This window comes from Peromyscus californicus, unplaced genomic scaffold (assembly GCF_007827085.1).
Source record: "Peromyscus californicus insignis strain IS unplaced genomic scaffold, ASM782708v3 Scaffold_15__1_contigs__length_86483966, whole genome shotgun sequence".
In the NCBI taxonomy this organism is placed as follows: domain Eukaryota; kingdom Metazoa; phylum Chordata; class Mammalia; order Rodentia; family Cricetidae; genus Peromyscus; species Peromyscus californicus.
In genome coordinates, this window is record NW_026294447.1 from 53,779,045 (window position 1) to 53,792,373 (window position 13,329).

At 50.4% G+C, this 13,329-nt stretch overlaps 1 protein-coding gene, 1 long non-coding RNA gene and 1 other non-coding gene across 4 annotated transcripts; 1 reads left to right on the forward strand and 2 right to left on the reverse strand.

The window, feature by feature from the left end:
* Nucleotides 1–671: 671 nt before the first annotated feature.
* On the reverse strand, nucleotides 672–2,780 carry LOC128110895 (uncharacterized). Of its 2 annotated transcripts, none has more exons than XR_008218364.1 (2): nucleotides 2,165–2,780; nucleotides 672–1,430 (listed from the first exon to the last, which is right to left on the reverse strand). It is a non-coding gene; the product is annotated as an uncharacterized LOC128110895 (long non-coding RNA). The 2 variants fall into 2 exon arrangements; XR_008218363.1 differs by having other exon boundaries at nucleotides 2,039–2,780.
* Nucleotides 1,108–1,383, reverse strand: LOC128111356 (small Cajal body-specific RNA 13). Its single transcript, XR_008218603.1, has one exon. It is a non-coding gene; the product is annotated as a small Cajal body-specific RNA 13 (non-coding RNA).
* A 37-nt stretch (nucleotides 2,781–2,817) lies between the features above and the next one.
* Nucleotides 2,818–12,330, forward strand: Glrx5 (glutaredoxin 5). The gene is made up of 2 exons (XM_052738888.1): nucleotides 2,818–3,151; nucleotides 11,756–12,330. The coding sequence occupies exons 1-2, from the start codon at nucleotides 2,869–2,871 to the stop codon at nucleotides 11,929–11,931; spliced, it is 459 nt and encodes a 152-aa protein (XP_052594848.1). The 5' UTR covers nucleotides 2,818–2,868; the 3' UTR covers nucleotides 11,932–12,330.
* Nucleotides 12,331–13,329: the final 999 nt, after the last annotated feature.

The following is a 13,329-nucleotide window of genomic DNA, read 5'->3' on the forward strand; positions in this document are numbered from 1 at the left end:
ATCTAACAACTTAAAGAAAAAACTATTTCCTAAGCCAACTGCACACTAGGTCAGTGTTCAATCTTTTTTTTTTTTTTTTTTTGGTTTTTCGAGACAGGGTTTCTCTGTGTAGCTTTGCGCCTTTCCTGGAACTCACTTGGTAGCCCAGGCTGGCCTCGAACTCACAGAGATCCGCCTGGCTCTGCCTCCCGAGTGCTGGGATTAAAGGCGTGCGCCACCACCGCCCGGCAGTGTTCAATCTTTATCGTCAGCTTGACTGGATTTACAGTCATCATGAAAACACACTTCTGGGGTGTCTGCAAGGATGTTTCCAGAAAGGCTAAGGTAGGGAGGAAGAACCACCTTGGCTTTGGGTATCTCCACCTTATAGGATGGGGCCCTGGATCTGAGCAGCAGCACTCGTGTTTCCTGACTATAGATGTCACGTGACCAGCCCTCTCAAGCTCCTGCCGCCATGTTTTTCCTGTTGGATGCCTCAAACTGAGATGAAACAAACCCTCACTCCCTTAAGCTGTTTTTGCCAGGGATTTTTGTCACAGCTAATAGTTAGCAACATGCTATTTGCCATTACTGCTCTGCAACCAGGTGCTCAGAGCACTCTGCAGATTCCTCCCTTCACCCAGTAAGCACAAAAGCCCCTCAGACAGTTCAGAGTAGGCGAGACATGTGGCTTCCTACAAGCAAATTGTCAGTCTTTATTTATTTCATTTTTAAAAGTAAAATTACAAATGGCATGCCGTTTCTGGAGGCAATTCAACAGATTCTCTGCTGCTGCTGAGGGTACAGACTGACTTTCATAGCAGCGGTTTCATTCCAGTATTTCTTGTGTATGTCTTTGTATGGTGTCTGGGATCAAAGGGTCTGCAAAATAAAAAGATTTGAACTTCAGGCTTGTCATTAGAAAAAAGAGCAAGCATCCACAACACTGACTGACAAGGAAGAGGCAGGGCAATGTCCCCATCTGTCTTCACAGTTTACTTGGCTCAGGTTTCCCGCTGAGCCATGATTTAGTAGACTCCACTGATGACTTGTGTGCACTTTCTGCTTTTACATTTACTCCCCAGACGAAAACAGGTCACCTCCAGCAACATTCTTAGTAACTTGAGGTTGTGTAGCAGTACTTAAGTGTCCAACAGAAACCACTCCGTCTGCTAAACAATATCTTGACTGCAAAGCTTCTCTGACTGTTGGTGGATCGACAATGGCATGGCAGAGCCATCATCACCGTGGCAACAGTACCCAGGACCTATCAGAGGAACATTGCACATGGAACCGCTGGCTCTTGAGCAGGCATGCCTCAGCTTCCTCTGGAGTATGCTTTTTCTGCAAGTCTGGTGTGCTCTCGGGTACCATCAACCCAGTGCAGGTCCAAGACTACAGATCAGGTAGCACGCCACCGAGTCCTGCTGGCCAGAATCAGGATCCATGTCCTACCAAATAAGAGCACCGACCATGTCCCGAGCTCTTCTAAGGGGTAAGTACATGTCAAGTGATATATAAGGTGGCAAGCAGAGCAAACAATTGGGGCCTTCTCAGAAGTACCTTTCATTCTTCTGCAGTAACATAAGCAGATGTGCCTGTACATTTTGTGCAAGAACTCCACCCAGTGGCCAGCATCATCGGCTCGGGAAGTCACCGACAGAACACTCTCTTTTATTATTATTCGTGTGCATGTGCTGGGAATGGAACTCAGGATGTCGCTTACACTAGGAAAGTGATCTACTACTGAGCTATATAGCCTCACACTTTCTGTTTTCCGTTTTTTAAAAGGGTCTTGCTCTATGGCCTGGGCTGGTTTGGAACTCTCCTTTCTCAGCCGCCAGAGCGTCGGCACTTTGCAGACAAAGGCCACAGGAGTAACCATCAATTTCCTAGTTCGTTCAATAAACCTTCCTAACCCTGGTTGGTACAAGGGGTCATGTGGACACCTTGGGCCCAGAGAACCAGCTGTTCGACAGCTAGGGCACTTTGCACGTTCCTAAGATAAGAACAGCGTTCTAGAGGTCAGGGAGATGGCTCAGCAGTTAACAGCACTTACCCGGCAAGCCCAGTTCTATCCCTGGACCCCTTGTAAAAGGCGGGAGGAGGGACCTGACTACACAAAATTGTCGTCTGACTTCCACTCCCACGCTGTGGCAGGGGCATGCACGCACATCATACATACACATAATTCTATTTCATGCTAAAAATTCTGGAGAAGGAATCCCACGCGAGGCAGGACCCGGCTTGGCCGTCCACGTGCACGACGGGTCCGAGGCAGGAGCCCCCCAGGCAGGACTGGACATGAGGCCGAGTTCGAGGCTGCAGCCCCGGACAGGGCTGGACGCGCCAGGTTCGCGGCTCACCTCAGCTGCCGAGACGCGGAGGCCCACCCACCACTTCTCTGGTCCTCGCTATAGCAAGACTACCCGCCGCGTTACCGTAGCAATCAGCCGCCGCCAACGGAACCGGAACCTGTGTCGGGAAGAGACTCCTTCCCGGCGTGCCGCGGGCGGCAGAAGCCCCGCCCAGCGCCGATCCTGTCATCCTGGAGTATCCCTGTAGGCTTCGATTGCCCTCAGAGGAAAGTCGTCTTCCTGTCGTCGCGCCTCTCATTGCCCTTCTGCGTGACCCTGATGGACGTTCAGTTTGTCCAATCAACACGCAAAGCGGTCGTCTACGCTCACTAACAAGCCTGTAGGACGCGGGTTTCAGGGACGGCCCACCGTCACGGTGTGGGCGATATGATTGGTGGAATTGAGCCAGTATTGTCCAATCACGGAGACTCAGCTCGGAGCCTGCCCAATGAGAGCCTCCGGTGGGCGGGCCCGGCACCACGGCCACCGTAAGCCCCGGGTTGGCCGCAGAGGCGGTGGGCAGCAAGCGGGTATGAGCGCGTCCCTGAGCCGGGCGGCGGCGGCTCTGCTGCGCTGGGGGCGCGGTGCGGTCGGCGGTGGCCTGCCAGGGATCGGCGTGCGGGCGGCGAGCACGGGCGGCCAGGCGGAGCAGCTGGACGCGCTGGTGAAGAAGGACAAGGTGGTGGTGTTCCTCAAGGGGACGCCCGAGCAGCCCCAGTGCGGCTTCAGCAACGCCGTGGTGCAGATCCTGCGACTGCACGGCGTCCGCGACTACGCGGCCTACAACGTGCTGGACGACCCGGAGCTGCGGCAAGGTCAGGCCCCTGGGATCCGGCGGCGAGGGCGCGGTGAACTTGAGCTGATCCCGAGGAGCAGGGGCCGTGGTTGTGTAGCCACCTGGGCTGGGGGTTCGCCTCACCTCACCTCGGGGCGAGCTGTCTCTGGCTGCGTCGGAGGAAGGTGGTCAGTAGCATGACCCCTCACCGGGTCAGCTGGGGGGTAGCTTGCTGTGGGGGACGCGCAGCGAGTACCTGCGACTTGTTGACGCAATGGGGACAGTTTGAGGGTCTTGGAAGCCAGCGGCCTACTTGCTAGGTGAGAGACTGGTACTGCGTAGGGAGGAGGTTTCAGGCTTGCCTGTGTGTGCCTAATGAGGGCAAAGGCTAGCCTCTAGTGTTTAAGGCTCCGGGTGTCAGGGACTGTCTTCTTGCTGCAGAGAGGGTTGCACCATAGTCCAGCTGGACTCACGTTGGGATCTGATTTCGGGGGAAAGACGAACTTTGGTTTTTAGATCCCGTAGCACAGAAGGGCAGTGTATGAGGGCTGGGGCTTGGAAGAGGTTCAGCGGGAAGAGGAAGACACGGCTTCTGACCCCCACCAGATTAACAAACTGCCTCGAGGTAGGGGCCCAAGGGTCAGAGGACCGAACAGCCAGACCTGTGGCTTTTCACCGGCCCCGAGGCAAAGAAACTGGGTCCTGATGGCTAGTTGACATCCTTTATGCAAACTCCCAGGCACCTTACTCAGTTTTCTGCTTGCTCTGAGTGGGGAGGAGAAAGGCCAGGCACTTGGGCCTGATCCTTGCCAAGAATTGGTCAAGGTAGGTGGAGCCCGCTCCTCCTGCAGTGGAATTGGGGGCGGGGGAGGGGGGGACTGAGTAGCTCCCCCACCACCACCCCATCTTCCTGACCCAGTGCTCTGGTTTGACCACTCCGCTGAAAGGAGACCTGTCTGTGTTAACATGGAGCGTTTGACATTTGAAATTACTGACTATAGTCATTCTTCTTATGGTCCTTCTCTTTGATGAGACAGGCTGGGGAGAGCAGATTTGGGTTAGAATCTTCTGTGGCCTAACTGCATTTCATTTTCAGTAAAGTGAAGATTCTGACACTGGCCGAGTTCATAAGGAGCCGAGAAACTGAAAATTGTAGCTGGACATAGTAAATCAGTGTCTGTCATCCCAGCACTTTGGAGGCTGAGGCAGGAGGATCACCAGTTCAAGGCCAGACTGCACTGCATTATGGGAACTCCCCCCATCCCCTCTGCACAGAATATCATCCTATCTGGCACAGAAGGCACCCACTAAATGGCAGCTACTTTACTATTAAACTGGATGGTTTTCAAATCACTTTTCTCCAGGTTGTCTAGAGTAGCTGACCCTACATTTGTTCTCTGACAGTACTGCGGGACCGAGCTCGAGGGTAGAGCAGAAGAAGCAAGGCAAGTGCTCTCAGGAATGGTGGCAAGCCATGCATTGTGCTCAGAACCCCCGTGTTTTCCTCCTCAGCTAACACTGGCTGTTTGCTAGGCTCCAGGGTTATCTAGCTCAGGGCAAGCTGTAGTTTTGGGTCAGAGGTGGCTCCTTGCTGGGGAAGATAAGCACCTACTCTGCAGTCTGAACTGGGGCCTACCCACAGTTGCCCTGCAAGCACTCTTAGCAGACAGTTGCATTGTGGAGATCTTGCTTAATATGCAGTCTGAGGGTCTTTCTTTGGTTTAGATTTTATGTTCCTCTGTGTAGTGTAACTGGAGGCAAGCTATAATGGAATACAATAATATGAGTACCTTTTAAAAGCAAGGAGGTTTGCTGTCTTCCATCTCACATGTCTGGCCTCTAATCTGTGTCATTAAGTACTCAAATGAGAGAAGAATTTAACCCTTCCTTTATTATTATTTTTATTGAGACAGGCTAGTCAAGCTGGCCTAGAACTCACTGTATAGATCAGGCTGCCCCAGAACTCAGATTGATTCTGCTGCCTTCAAGTGCTGGAATTACAGATGTGAGCTATCATGCCCAGCCACAACCCTTACGTTTCTTGACTGTTGATTTCATTGACTTGTTAATTTGGTTAATAAGTGTGCTATCCAAATAATTAAACATGTGTCTCCTGTGGCTTAGAGAAGGGCTGCCATTGGACTGGGCAGGGTGATGTGAGTGTGCTCCCCTAGTGCGGCCTTTGTTAGCCAGGTTAGGCCTTTGCAGTGTGGAGACTCTTCAAATCATTGTCTACACCCTGAGTTTGCCAAGGGGCAGGCAGGCAGGCAAGCAGCTCATTCTCGCTTTGCTGGACAAGGAGGGGCCTCCCACCTGTACTGCTGCGGCGTGGGACTTCCGTAGCATCAGCCCTTCCTTTTCCCTTGTGCCAGAATTTTACCAAGGGCCCTGGTTCTCACCCAGGGTCCAGGAAGTGTGGTGCAGAGAGGCCTTCTGGACCTCACTTTTATTACCTGGGGTACACAGCCACAGGGCTCTTGAGGAAGTCAGGGCACAGTGCAGCCTCATGGTTCCTTGGGCTTCCCACTGGTGACCTTGTGAGATCTGGCCTGTCTGCACACAGCATTTCACCTTTGGGAGGGCAGGTGCAATATTCTTTGGTGCTGGGAATGCCACTTGAGCCGGGCAGGCTTTCTGTGACTGTTGTTATGGCTAAGGAGAGACTGGTGTTACAGTCACATCGGACACCTCTGTGAGTGCTCTGGCAGTCCTGTATCCATCCCCACGTGCTCTTGCATCAGGAGCAGTGCCTGCCAGAGTAGGAGGTTGAATGGTATCGGGGACTATAGGGGTCCAGTCCCTCGATAGTCCCCTCCCAGGGTCCGGGAAGAATCTTCAACCAGCTGATAATTAATCTTTGATAAAAAGAAATGAATCTATGTACACCAAACTCCTTAATTTATACACTTTATTATTCTGTGATAGTTCTCTCTCTACACAGCTTCTATTCTGCTCTCATGTCTAGCTCCTTTCTTGCCTGATTTCTCTGTATTTATCTACTGTCCCCTCTAGGTTCTATCTTAATTCCTTCATCTAGTTCTGTCCCTTCTAGGTTCTCATCTATCTAGTTCTTTCCCCTATCAGCTCCTCTCCCGTCTCCTTCTCTCTCATCTGGCTCTTCCTCATCTTGTTCTTCCCCATCTGGCTCTTCCTCAGCTTCCATCTCATTCCTCTAGTCCTCTCTTCTAGCCCTTCAATCTAGTTCTTCCCCATCTCAGTTTGTTCCTCTCAAGTTCTTACCCATCTAGTTCTTCCATTCTCTTTTCTCTTCTCTGCCCTGTGCCCTGGAAGTCCCGGTATATAAAGGGAGGGTCCGAGCTAAATTGTGTAAAGCTATTACTTAACATCCACCTCTCCTAGGCGGTGTCTCCTTGTGGAATTTACCATAAATCAGGAGACTTGCATGTGGGCTGTTATCACTGTTAGTCCTCGGAAGTTGGGCGCCCACCTGGGTGGTGTTTCCTGTAGTCCTTGAAGAAAGTGACTAAGGGAGATATCTGATTCCAGAGAAAGCCTTTCCTGAGGCTGTTCTCCAAATACCTGGAATGTGTATGTCCAGAGTCTACACTGTTAGTCCTTCTTAGGGGGAAGTCAATTGCAAAAACTATGAAGGCACACATGATTTTCATAACAGAATACAGCTGATATATAACAAGCCAAGTAACACCAAAAACTCCTTGGGATTTGGCTTCCTCTGGAGGAATTCCCTGATTCCTCCAGGTAGTGACTTTGCCATAACCAGCTGAGTTCTTATGATATTTTCCTGCGGCCTGCAGCAGAATGGTGATGAATGCATAACTCTTAGACTATTTTTTCTTGTCCTTATGACTTGTAAACTTGTTGCCGCATTAGCCTATGTGACATTGCCATATGTGTGTCCATTACATGACACCATCAGAGTAGCTGGCCTCGCTGTCGCTGTGGACATGGCACTGTCTTGGTGCTGGGACATTTGGAGTCCTCCCTGCAGGCTGTCGTCTCCCATGGTTGTTTTCTCACAGGCTGTCATGTGTATTAGAAGCTCTTCTTTGAGTCTCACTGTGAACTTTCTTTTCCTCCGCACCCTTCTCCCAGGCTTCTTCCCCGCAGCCTGTAAGAGCTTACGAAGCAGTGTCTCAGCATTCAAGGCAATAGTTGGGCACTAATTACTCGGGCGAATATTGGAGGTTGGATACTCGGTTGTGTGTGTGCCCTTCTGTGGGCCAAGCCGTGTGCTGTGGGTGTCTGGTACCAGCACTTTGGAACTGTAACAGTCAGTGTATTGGAGATGAGCAGAGCTATTTCCCTACTCCCAGAGCCCGGAGTGGAGACAGACTTGCTCTGTGAAGGGCCAGGAGGTCTGTGCGCTCCTGAGCCCCCATTTCATTTGCTGCTCTGTTGTTGGAGGCTGCAAGTAGACTTGGATGTTGTATAATCAGTGAGCAAGCTGAATTCAATAAAACTTTATTTGCAAACTCAGGAAGAGGTTTAGCTTGAAGCCAGCTTGCAACCCCCAGGTCTAGAGGGGCCCATGTAGGACAGAATACGTGTGTAAGGTGTTCATGACAACATGGCTTGTGGTGGGGACGAACCCACAAGATGGGATCTTGGTCTCTTAGCAGACAGGATTAGCAGATGGAAGTTCAGTGCTGTAGGGTAAAACTATACTGAGCTTGAAACCAACTAGATCCTGGTGTACTTGACATGGCTAAATATCAAACACATTTGGTCTAAAGTAATTGGCAAGGAGTACTGATGTCACAATACTGTGTGTATACTGATGTCAAGGTGTAATTCAGTCCCACGTGCTATACACGCGTGCGCAATGAAGAAGCAGCTGTGGGCAGGACAAGCCGTGGGGAGGGCCCATGGGTTGAGAGGCTGACTTTAGACTCTAGAAACCCAGATGTTGTCCTGCACCCACCACATGCTATCTCGATGACTTTGGGTGAGTTACTTAGCCACTCTGAACCTTAACGTCATCCGTCAAACAGGAATAATTATATCATACATCTGCAGTGGTTAAAAAGGATTATCTGTGGAAGATACTTAGGGAGTATGAAGCACTGTAGCCCTGAGCCCTGCAAATGCTACTTTCTTACTGCTGTGTGGAACTGTATCATTCCTGTGTTCTTTCCCCATGCTTTCTGTTTACTGTGTTGCTCAGAAAAGCACTTCTGTGACAAATAGAGCGGAAGACCCCGGATGGGAGGGTTGGTGGTGGTGGCATAAGTACATCCACAGTGCCAGGAAGTCAGTCATTTCACCAATTACTACTGTTTGATCTTCTCAGTAAATCTACAAGGCAGTGGAGCTCCACTTTGCAGCTAGGGAAACAGACCTGGGGGCTGTTCCTAGAGGCCAGGGGGGCTGTTCCTAGAGGCCAGGGGGACTGTTCCTAGAGGCCAGGGGTTGAGGGGTGTTCTTAGAGGCTAGGGGGGCTGTACTTAGAGGCCAGTGAGCCCACTCTGCTGACACGTGTGGTAGCTTTGTCTGCTGTCCCCAGCCTTTGCTCTCCTCTCCTGAGGCTCTACGGTTTCCATTCAGAGATCCCCCAGCCTCCAAGGAGGGGGAAATGGAGGAAATGTAACCCTAGGATGTGGCACACCTAGCCCGGTATGTGACTCTGGAGTTAGTCCCCACCTGAAGTCCTACCGTGAACTTCATCGGGGACCGGGAAACCAGGCAATGCCAAGTGCTTCAGTGTGGAAAGCACCTTTGGAAGTGGGCAGGGCAGGGGAGTTTTTACATATATTTTGTCTGATTTTATTTTTCCTGGCTTCATAAGCTGCAATGTTGAGGGGCGGCACCCATGTGTGGGTGCAGGTACCTAAGGACGTGGACACCAGAGGTCTGTGTCGGGTGTCTGAGGCAGGGTCTCTTACTGAACCTGGCCAGCCTGGCTGACCAGTGGCCCTCTGCCTCTGCCTCCAGAGCTGGGAGATTACCGCACGTGCTGTGGTGCCCAGCTCTTTTATGTGGGTCCTGGGGACTCGAACTCAAGTCCTCATGCTTGCAGGACGAGTGCTTCGGGAGCAGAGCCATCTCCCTGGTCTGGGAGTCTCGATCGCTTGGTTTTCTGCTTTTGATGGAGCAGTGGTATGTGGCCCGAGTCCCTCAGCTTCTCACCTCCCATGCTAGTGTCTCTGGTTAGGGTGACTTCTGGTCAGCACTTGCTCCTGAGTTTGACCACTGTCGTAGATGTGATTAGCATTAAAACCTGTTCTTGGTCTGATTCTCTGGTTTCCAGGAGTTCCTACCTGAATGTCACCAATATTGCAGTCTTTGAAAACTAAGTGGGAAGGAAATAAGCCATATTGAAACAGTCCTTATGGTTCATTTCAGTGTTTTAGCTATAGACAGTGATCTTTATTACTAGAAGTTGCCCACTTTACTCCATAAGGAGAATCAGACACCACCTGAGCTATTGAAGCTCATAAAAGCCAGGCTTGTGGCTCACACCTCCAGATACAGTGCTCTGGAGGCTAAGGCAGGAGTAACTGCAAGTTCGAGGCTAGCTTGGGCTACATATGGAGTTCCAGGCCAGATTGGGCTAAAACAAAAACAAAACAAAACCCTACCAGCAAGCAGCAACAACAACAAATAATCCCAATGACCCATCAGTCATCGTGTGCACTCTGAGTACTGCCAAGGTGCTGCCATTTGTCCTTGAGGCAAAGTTCTTGAAATGTCAGCTGTGAAGCAAGAGAGTGGGCAGAGGGGGCAGTGTGACAATGTCTGGTCTGAGAGCCACTTGTTGGCAGCTAGGTGATAGGCATTCCGGTGGAGGACCCCCAGTCCCACAGTCCTCAGCAGCAGAGAGAGCTTCTTCACATGTGAGGTGAATGAAGTGAGGGCTTGGATGGGGTGAGGTGCTAGAACCAGCCTCCTGCTTCTCCCCCCACGGCGTCCCTGCCCTGATGGACTGTATCGGAGGGCACTGTGAGCCAAAGCAAGCTCTGCCTCCTTAGGAAATAAATAGTGATGAGGATGGAAAACAGTTCATTCTTTTCTCAGCAAAGGTTTTTACTAAAAACAACGGCACTGTTTAGAGTTGAGTGTGGTTTGGGGTGGTCCTCAGGCAGCCAGTGTATTTCATTTGATATGTGTCAAGCAGGGGGCCCTAGGCAAAAGTAATGAGTAAGTTTCCTGTGGAGGAAAGCAGAGCTGTGAAACACAGGGACAGGAGTGGGCCCGTTCAGGAGACTGAGAGGGAGCATGTATCTAAATGGTTCTTTGTTCCCACACCCCACCCTCGGTCATAAAGGTAAAGATTTGCAACTGATCTATAGGCTGTTCCTACTTGAGGGTCAAGTTTAAAATGCAAACAAAAACCAAATTCACATGACCCATGTACTGAGTTGTTGTTTAGGGGTCTATAGCACCCCACATCAATATGATGACAGCCTTGGATTCAGCAGTTTAGTGTGCTTAGATAATTGATATCGTGAAGGCTGGTAGGACTTACTCTCTACTGTAGCCTTCTCCCATTCTTCTTGAGAGGGCCTCTCCATGAAGTCCAGGCCAGCCGTAGCTGAATGCTGGCTTTACAAGCATGGGCCACCACGCCCAGCCTGTGACCATTTCTCAGGGTTTGCTGTCTGGAGAAGCAAGATAAAAGCTGTGACTCGGGCTCCCTCCAGCTCTGTTATTTACAGCAAACCCAGGACTGTTTAGAGAAAGACAGTAAGGTTTAAAAGGAAAATATATTGTCTTCTTAGACTGTTGTGATGTAACTCAAATTGGTAATTTTATTTGGAAAACAAATATTGAATGATACGGTAGTAAGAACAGGTTTGTCTACATAAAAAGCCCACTGTGTGACTGGTTTTTAGATGTGTGTACTATTGTATTTTTTGGAAGCACCTGCTCACTTTGTGGGTTTGTATGCTTATTTTGGCCATTTAAAAACACTGGCAATAGTATTTATGTCTTTGTTAATTTGTTTGTTGCTGAATTGAACTTAGGGGCTCACGGTCATGCTGGCCAAATGCTCTACTACTGAGCTAGATTCCTAGCCCTTCAAAAAATTTCTGTTACATCTAATACTAGCTGCTAATCACATGGGCTATATGTGTGTCTGTCACCGGGTTCTGTGGAACCTATCAGGGAGCTGAGAGCATGGGACTTAGGAGTTGCAACCACAGGGGGTTTTCTGTGCCTTTTGGTAACCTTCCAAGGTAACATCCTCTCAGCATCTTGATGCTGGTCTGCAGTGGCCCTCACCACTCAGCTGCGGGAAGAAGGCAGAGGTAGGGTCGTCCGATCAGCTAGTGACATATTCAGGTGGATCCACATTTCACATTACATTTGGGAATGAAGCCGTGACAGTTCTTTCCTGAAAGCATGACCTGTGTGGATAATTATAGCTTTGCCTGTCCCACGTGCCTTGGTTAGACGTCCGTTCCCTGGCTGATGTGTCAGTGTTTTACTGAGAGCCTTACCTGATTCTCATGAAAACCTCAGGGCTGAAGGTTGACAGAGAAGCTGAGGATCATGTGACCCGTCAAGTGATGTGCTGTCCATTTGGCTCTGAAACTCATTGCTGTCCAGGAGGGGGTGGGGCACCAGGGAGAGGCCTGGATTTCTGTTAGGAGTGGGGTTATGGCGTTTGTGGTGGAAGATTCTCTCCCTTCTGATGGTTTCATCTCCCATCTCTCCACAGGTATTAAAGACTATTCCAACTGGCCTACCATCCCGCAAGTGTACCTCAATGGCGAGTTTGTGGGGGGCTGTGACATCCTTCTGCAGATGCACCAGAATGGGGACCTGGTGGAGGAACTGAAAAAGCTGGGGATCCGCTCTGCTCTGATAGATGAGAAGAACCAAGACTCAAAATGAGGGCTCCAGTCCTTGCCGAGCAGAGCGCCCTCTCCATCACATTCGCTGCCAGAAAAGCCTTACCGAGTCGTGTGCTGTTGCTGGGCGCTTGCCTGGGCCTCCTGGCTTGCAAGCAGGCTGGTGCTTTTCCTTGGTTTTTGGCTCAGAATACCCCAGGGTGAACTTCCTTCCAACCACTGCTCTGTAAATCAGCGCTGTAATCTGGTGTTGCTGATTTTATCGTCTTTTACTCTCTGCCTGGTTCCGGGGTCATTCCTGACTCTTGTACGTGGGTTGGGTTATAAAGATGGCAAACCCCCCTGATGTTTTTGTAACTTCTTCTAGAAGGGAAATAATGAACAGAGAAGAAAATGTGATGGCTGGAGTGTTGTTGTTTTTTAAATAAATTGCCAACACAGACCATGTGTGTGTGAGTAATGAACCCAGCAAATATAGATCTGTAGAATGTGGAGGGCCAGCCACCTAGTCTTTGTCTTTTCTTCCTTCCTTTTTTCCCCCCTTCTCTCTCTCCTGTCCTCTGCTTCTCACTCCTCCCCCCCTTTCTGTCTGTCTTTCTATACAGCCCAGGCTGGCATTGAACTCGTTACATAGCCAAGGGGTAAACTTGAACTTGAGATCCTCTTGCCTACACCTTCTAGGTGCTGGGATGTCAGCCCTCTGCCACCGTAGTGCTGAGAATGGAATCCAGGGCAATGTACATGTTAGACGAAACACTTTATCAATGGAGGTACAGCCCCAGGTCTTACCTGTGTCCTCCCATTTTGAGTAATTCATTAACAGTGACTCTCATTCACCACTAGGCTGCTCTGCAGTTCTTCAGGTTACTAGGGAGTGCAGGTACAGTGTGTGTGCCCTCGAGCTGGATGTGACGCTGTGCCGGAGGGATGTGGACCACCTGAGAGGGGTACCCCGCCCACCCTTGGAGCCTGTGCCAATAGCTAATGGGAAGCAGGCATCAGTTGGCCTCTGAAGCATTTTCTTTCTCATGAAAGGGGTTCTAAGAGGAATTAATTGGAACTGTGTCCATCTTATAGTATAGTGTCTTGATGGGACTTCTCCAGGGCTGATCCATCCAGAGACTGGTGTGGAGGACCCGACTCCCCACCCCCACCCCCCATGGGAAGGAAGTACTTCTCTCCCAGTGTGTCTGGCTCTGCCAGAAGCCACGTTCAGTCTCCAGGAGCCAGACAGCATTGCCTAGAAGTCACAGAAACCGGAGGAAGGCTGCCTTTTCCCATGAAAAGGGCACGGAGAATGAATATTGGCCTCCCAAAACCTGGTCTAGGGCTTTGTGTATTTAGTTATCTTTAGCTCCGATCTCTTCCTGAGGTAGGGTCGAAGTGTGGATGGGCCTCCCTGCAGGCAGGGTCTGCTGGGCTCCCAGGGTTTGGGATTCCC